This window comes from Acanthisitta chloris, unplaced genomic scaffold (assembly GCF_000695815.1).
Source record: "Acanthisitta chloris isolate BGI_N310 unplaced genomic scaffold, ASM69581v1 scaffold8952, whole genome shotgun sequence".
NCBI classification, from domain to species: Eukaryota; Metazoa; Chordata; class Aves; order Passeriformes; family Acanthisittidae; genus Acanthisitta; species Acanthisitta chloris.
In genome coordinates, this window is record NW_008659869.1 from 1 (window position 1) to 7,522 (window position 7,522).

The window sequence follows — 7,522 nt, forward strand, 5'->3', positions numbered from 1 at the left end:
CCAGCCTGGAGTGCTGCATGGGATTTTCAAATTGGAAAAAAATTAATTTTCATAATTATGATAACAGAGGAAAAAATATTTTCCAATTTGAGCAGAAGGCATTTACTTAGCAACAACAACTACTTGGAGAAAAAGGCTGATGATGATTTGGAAGTAAAAAAACCCACTCAAGTTGCCATAAATTCCTTCACTGCAAACAAGTGTCCTTCAGTCAGTAATTTTATTCATGACATGCTTCCTTTCTCTCTGTCCATTCTTCTCTATTCATTGCATTCAGGAGTCCAAAATTGTCCTGGAACTTCAACATGCAACTTCCAGCTGAGACTCCTTGATGCATTGAAAGGCAGTGCTTTAGAAGGTATCATCTAACCCTCTGAACAGCACACAGCACTCAGTACCAATCCTTCACAGACGATTTAAAGCAGCTGTGGCACACAAGGCAGATCAGCCCTTTCCTCCCAAATTACTTCTTTGCAAACATTACGTATTAGCTTCCTTTCCCATAAGAGATCCGTAGTTTTTAAAATTTTCCAGGTAACAATGGACTCAGCAGATTTGTATCTGAGATATTAAAAGAAAAAAATAATCTGAAATTATAGTCTACAACAGGACTAATAGGATTCTGATGGTCTCATACATGAAAGCTTATTTTTTAAAGAAGAGGTATTACTTAATGATACTTAGTTTAAATTTCATTGTCCCTGTTTTGAGAAAGGCCAGATAACATGACACATCCTAAAATCAGACAAAAGAATGTCCATACATAGGAACAGACACTGCCCATGTTCCAGTTCTGGGCCCCTCGGTTCAGGAAGGATATTGAGGTGCTGGAGCAGGTCCAGAGAAGAGCAACGAGGCTGGTAAAGAGACTTGAGCACAAGTCCTGTGAAGAGAGGCTGAGGAAACTGAGGTTATTTAGCCTGGAGAACAGGAGGCTCATGAGTGACCTTATCAACCTCCATAACTACCTGAAAGAAAGTTGTAGTCAGGTAGGGGTCAGTCTCTTCTGCCTGGCAACTAGAGACAGGACAAGAGGACAAAGTCTCAAGCTATGCCAGGGAAGTTTAGCCTGGATATTAGGAAGAATTTCTCCACAAAAAAAAAGGGTGATTAGACACTGAAATGGACTTTCCAGGGAGGTAGTGGAGTCACCATCCCTGGAGGTGTTTAAGTAGAGACTGGATGTGGCACTTAGTGCCATGGTTTAGCTGACATGGTGGTGATAGGTCATAGGTTGGACTTGATGATTTCAGAGGTCTTATTCTATGTGAAAGCACACATCCTGAAACAAAGCAAAAAAAATGCTCCTTTTTTTTGCCTTACGTAGTGTTTTCATAAGCAATGTAGCATTGTTAAATTCAAGCAATTTGCAGGTGACTGTAGAGGTGAACTCTGGTGTGTCATTCTCAGGAAATGTTTTGATCAGTCATAGGTCATTTGATTTCATTCAGTGCTTTTGTAATGACAGTACATTGTATCAAATGTGTCTTTATGAGCCAGGAAAAATGTAACCACAATAGAAATCATTTAGCAGTATCCAGGCAAGCTCGGAAAAGTAGAGATCTACCAGAGTTTGGCAATCTCTCCTACCAGCTTTCAACTGAACTGCTGTCATATAGAAAAAGCCTGTAAATTTGTAACCCTCTTTCCTAATAAAAAGAAAAATCACACTGTGAAAACACAGACAAATCATATTTCCTATAGAAAATGCAAAAAGGCACAAGGACTTCTTGCGAGCTGGGAAAGGGAAGAACTTTCATCCATTTGCTCACCATGTGCATTCCAGCGGGTGACTTTTCTCTTCCCATGTAATCCAGTCTCATGTTGAAGTGAAAAGTGGCACCTTTATTGCCTGGTACAATGCTGGCTGTTGCCTTTTGCTTAGGTCTATGTCACCAAGAAGATGAAGCTAGCTAGCAGCAGAAGCTACACATGAGTGGCAGCAGCATTTGTGTTCCTAAATCCAGGCACAAATGCTCTCTGAACCTCAGAGGGTTTTCCCTTCTTTTAAAAGATGTATATAGGTGTCATATGTCTTACCTGAGAAAAGGGACATTTTCACTTCTGTGGACATTTTATCAAGGTTTTAGAGTTTTCCTCATATGCAGTGTAACCCTGCAGAACTGGCTTAGGCCTATAGTTGCATATTCAGTGTGTCAGTCCTGTTACCAATTTCTGCTGCTTCCTTCTTTTCAGAGCATCCTTCATGACTAAAACTGTACCATGTGGGAATGAGCTTCATAAATTTCTGATCTGGGACACAGCTGGTCAGGAACGGGTGAGTATTACTTTGCAATATGTCTTTGTTACCCCAGTCTCTCAGAATGTTGGCATACCTTTTCTAAACTTTTCATCTTCAGAAGACTTTTTGTAAAGTATAAACCTTTTGAGTCTGTGCAAGACTCCACAAAGTAGATGGTCAACAGTCACCAAGTATATCAGTTCCCTTTTTGCAGGTGGGGAGAATGCAGAGGGAGGCTGACCATACCACTTACCTAAGAAAATAAATCCTAGTGTGAATTGTCAGCCACTTTTCCTTAAGACAGCTTGAGCTGTGCCCCAGTGATCTCCAGCCCCTCTCTGGTTTCGTCAGGTTTATGTGTGGCAGCTTTCATTGACGTTGGAAAGGCTTTGACTTCCAGCACATGGGCTGGAGGGTGGTCTGAACCTAGGTGGTGACTCCAGGATTGTCCTGAGTTGGGACATTGAATATGGGCATAGATTGTGTCTGCTGTTATTATTTTGTAAACTAGCAGCAGCAATCTGAACCACTTAGGGTTTTGGGCCTGATTTTTTTCAGGTGTGTGAAGAATTGCTCAAATCAAGCAGCTATTTGTTTGACTTTGCAAAAAAGCTATAATGGAGTTGGGAGTTTTGGGGCATTAGTTCATATTGACTGTGTGTAGGCCTGGTTGGTCATTTATTTCTTTCAATAGCCTCAATGGCAGTAGTATGCAGTAATAGACTGTAGAACTGTAGATTCTCTTAAAATATTCCCACATTTATCTTGCAAAGTTTGGAAGCACATTCACACTTTTAAAACATCTAACTTTCTTGTGAAACTGCAGTGCTCCTGTTCATATAAAAATGTAGCTATGCTCATGTTAGGTTGGGGTAAAATGGGATGGTTACACAGGGTAGAATGTCAGCCCTGATACATCCCACTGTGTTCTCCATACCTTGCTTGTGAATTGCAGGCAAAGAAGATTTTTGCTGTTAAATGCAGGAAATGCTTTTGCTTTTATTTACAATGTGCAGAATGATGTAAAGTGACCCTGATGAAATCTGTTGACTCTTAGCAATTCAGTATGTTACTTATGATGGGAAAATGGACCTTGAAAAACATGGCATAATTCCTTCCCTTGAGTCTTGTTTGTTCCATTTCTGTGTGGTCTGGACTGATAACTGACTAATTATTGCAAGAGGTAGCAAAGATTCAGTTTTCTTTCCCATGGTTTCAGCTTCCTTGCTTATTCTCTCTCTTCTCTCCGCTGCCTTGCTCTCCTTGTGTTTTTTTTAAAAATTTTAGCTCTTTAGCTCACAAAACTCGTTTGTTGACATTTAGATGTAAGTCCTAATCTATTTTCCTACATAGTCTTAAGACTCTCAAAGCTTCTTTTAAAGTAGGTGAATAGTAATAAAGTTGTATTTACTGAAATAAATGATGCCTCATTTGAGGCAGGAAATCTGTGACTGAGCTCTGACTCTTGGACACAAAATCCATCCTTCCCATCTAGTCCCTTATGTTTCCTTTCAAATTTTTTTTAAGCTCATAATTTTTCAAACATCTGCTTTCCTTTTTTTGTGTCTCCAACAATGGTGCACAGCGACCACCACAAGCCTTGTTAAATTGCTCAGAATCTATTACAGTTAAGTCATGTTACAGGTTTTTGTTGTAATCATAAATTATAACCTCTTCAGGCCAGAGAACATCTTTTTCTCCTGTGTTTGCACAATGCATTCCCAGTCCTTCACTAGAGCTAGGAAGCTGGGGTGATACAGTGAACAAAGTTGATTGGTGTTGAGTGCTAGCTACAGAGGCAGACAGTTTCTCAAGATCAGGTCCATACTGTTCCAGGTCATTCTGTGTCCTAGAACATCCCCATTTTACAGCTAAACATGTGATGCTTCTTAATGGGTTATTCACTTTAGTCAGGGATTTTGGTTACTTTGTTCCTTGTTGCTCCTTCTGACCTGCTATGCAATAACTCGTGGTTTAACCCCAGCCAGCCACCAACCACCACGCAGCCTCTTGCTCACTCCCCCACCAGCAGGATGGGGAGAGAATAATAAGGGTAAAAGCTAGAAAAGCTCATGGGTTGAGATTAAGACAGTTTAATAGAGAAAGCAAAAGCTGCACACACAAGCATAGCAAAACAAGGAATTCATTCACTGCTTCCCACAGACAGGCGTTCAGCCATCTCCAGGAGAGCAGGGCCCATCACGTGTAATGGTTCCTTGGGAAGACAAACGCCATCACTCCAGATGTCCCCCCTTCCTCCTTCTTCCCCCACCTTTTATACTGAGTATATATGTCATATGGTATGGAATATCCCTTTGGTCAGTTTGGGTCACCTGTCCCAACTGTGTCTACTCTCAATCTCCGATGCACGCCCAAATTCCTTGCCAGTGTGGCAGTATGCATAAGCTCTGCTCAGCAACAACAGAAGCATCTCTGTGCTGTCAACTCAGTGTTCTGCACAAATCCTAAACATAGTCCTATACTAGCCACTGTGAAGAAACTTAACTCTACTTCAGCCCAAGCCAGCACAATAACAAATGTCTCCCCCTGTTAATTTCTTACTCAATATCCTCTGAAGAACAATGCTGACCCAAAGCTTTCAGCCTACCTCAACATTTGGGCCTATTGCTGTTTTTCACAGTGTACTAGTAAATCTCTTCTGAGTGCTGTTTCTGCTTTGAGAGTTGTCCTTCCCTTGTTCTTTACAATTTTTGTTGAGACTTTATGTTCCACTGCTGAAGTCTGGAAGTTTCGTCAATGCCCCATTGTCTATACTGCTGATAGCAGTGTTTAGGACTTCCTGCTCTTTCAACATTGCTGTCATTTGGCTTCATTTTCCTAAATGCAAGGCCAAGCACAGGGCTTGTGTGTGCTTATTCGTGAGTCAGGATGCTCTGTGCTTCCCCAGCTGTGCCAGCTGTTGCTGTGTCAGTGTGCTGATGTGGAGCCTTCACAGCAGAAGAGCCGTGGGTGAGATTCAACTGAAGCCTTACTTACACCATGAAAGTTAAGCTCTAACTTTAACCATGGTAGAGCAGGCAGGTGGAAATAGCAGCAGCAACGCGAGATCCTCATTCATGAGTTTCTCCTTTTTAATGAGTTTTCTCCTCCTTGTTCATGAGTTTCTCCAGGAAACTGCTAGCTTGGAGAGTGTAGAGAAACCACCCTTATATATCTTAGGTGCAAGCCCTTATTTGAGCAATCATATGTGAAAACCAGTGTGCCTTCTGGCCACCTTCCTTCAGTCAAACTGGAAATTCATGTGGCTGCTTCTGAGAAGTAGTGGTGCCCTGGGTGCTTAGAGGAGCCAGCTGGAAGCACTCAGCACCCCCTTGAGGCATTAAATCAACTTTTGGATAGCCACTTGTAATGTTGCAAGCTTTGGAAATGCTGGTTAGTGTTGGGTTTAAAAGCTTGTAGAACACCTGAATGAGTTGAAGCACCTTAGTACACAGGCCAACCAGCCAGAGAATGGAGAATAAGTAACTTCTGATTTGTATGGATAATAGATATAATATTTTGTTTCTTTTGAATCAAGAAACTCGAGTTGTAGGCAGAGCTGAGAAGGAATCAGAATTGCCATTTTTGGGAAACAATGAACAAATGTCAATGCTGCAGAATGACAACAATACAGCAGAAAATGATGAGTAAAAGTGTTTCTATCATAGCCTTGATGGGGGCAAATCCTCAGTGTGTTTCTTGAGCAGGAGACCCCGGAGAGGAGTATATGGTTTGTGGTGAAAAATTCACATTGTAGTTGATTACAAAAGGACAAAGCTTCTTAATCTTTTTATATTGTTTTTTCCTTTCCCTTTTTGTTTTTGGTTTGGGGTTTTTTTTGACTAGAAAGAAACAAACTGGCAGGGTACTTAGCAAAATCCCTCTATCTTTTGTGCCTAAGTGCTGGTCTCTGCAGACCCAGTGGCTTTGTTGGTGTGCTATCAGACAAACTCACTTTATTCTTCTCCTCAGAGTCACTTTCCCTCCCACTGTTTTTCAAATGTCACTTTTTTACCCCACCTCACTTTTTTCCCCATTAGCTTTGAATTGTTGCCACAGAACTTCAGGACTTAAATGCCCAACAATTATGTTGTTGTTAGCAAAGATTCCCTCCCCTAAGACAACACTCCTCACAAGTTAGCTAATGATGTTTTTATTAGCATATATTTTGGTTCTTGGTGCCCTAAGTAGCTTTTAATTACAATGCTTTGTCTGAATACCTTGGGTGGCTGCCAGCTTTCCATTTTGCCAGCTGAGGAATATCGTAGCAAATAGTTAGGGAGCCTGAGGGCCATGTTTCTGGGACAGGAAAATTTATCTCTGTCCTTTTTAAATTTACTTTGTTGGACTCTGGGACCCATTTTTAATTTCATTTAATAGAAGAAGCCTCAATTGCTTGAACCCAATTTAAACCTCAATAGGAATTACTCTGACTTGTGAGCTTTTTCTTGGCTTTTTTTTTTTATTTTATTTGTTTTCATCTGTTCCATTTCTAGGAAAAGGCTGGCTGATGAGATGTCTACAGTGCTTTATAGTCCCCTCTGCTCTGAGTGACAGGTATTTGTCCTGGTGATTCAGAGACAGTGTCACAACACCAACTATCAATGACTTGAATTATTCCTGCAGTCAAGACGCAGCCTGAATTTTGCTCCACAGTATTATAAAGGTGACTGATGGTAGCCCACAGCTCAGTCAGTGTGGAGGTAGTTCCTTGTATGTGGTGTGAGGACCTCCCTGCAGTGAGCTACTGCTGCCATGCTGCAAGTGTTGACAGGTGATTTGGTAGTATGTGAGATCACAAGTGGCGTTAGAGCTAGTAGGTGAACATGTTATTTTTACTGTTTTTAGAGTGAGCATAAAGCATGGTAAATCATTTAAGGGATGCATGTTAATGTGGGTTTTTTTCTTCAGTTTCAACAAACTTGTAGCATTTGTAGCTTGACTGTAAGTCATGGTTTTGGACTTACTTTGGTCTTTTGCATCCTTTGTTTAATGACTCTGAACTTGAGAAGAGCTAAGCACAGGTCACTTCTGTGATGCTGCAAAAGTTTGTTTTCTGCTTATTTAAAATATCTTTAAAAGATTACCCTAAAATATTGGAATTTTTCCTCTTAACTTGAAGAATTCTTAGATATTGGAGAAAAATACTCATTCTTATATGTATAATCTTCAATTTAACTAGCAAAAATGCCTGTAGGCCAGAGACAGACATGTCTTTCCTGATTTATTCAGTTTGCAAACCCTGAGAACTGGAAACTCAGCCTTCAGTCATGTAGGGAA

At 40.8% G+C, this 7,522-nt stretch overlaps 1 protein-coding gene across 1 annotated transcript in view; it reads left to right on the forward strand.

Moving 5' to 3' along the window:
• Positions 1-2,189: 2,189 nt before the first annotated feature.
• RAB31 (RAB31, member RAS oncogene family) overlaps positions 2,190-7,522 on the forward strand; it is a 33,817-nt gene continuing 28,484 nt past the window's right edge. The window contains exon 1 of the mRNA XM_009069569.1: positions 2,190-2,278. Within this exon, the coding sequence (XP_009067817.1) occupies positions 2,207-2,278 (72 nt within the window). The 5' untranslated portion in view covers positions 2,190-2,206. The remainder of the gene's footprint in view (positions 2,279-7,522) is intronic.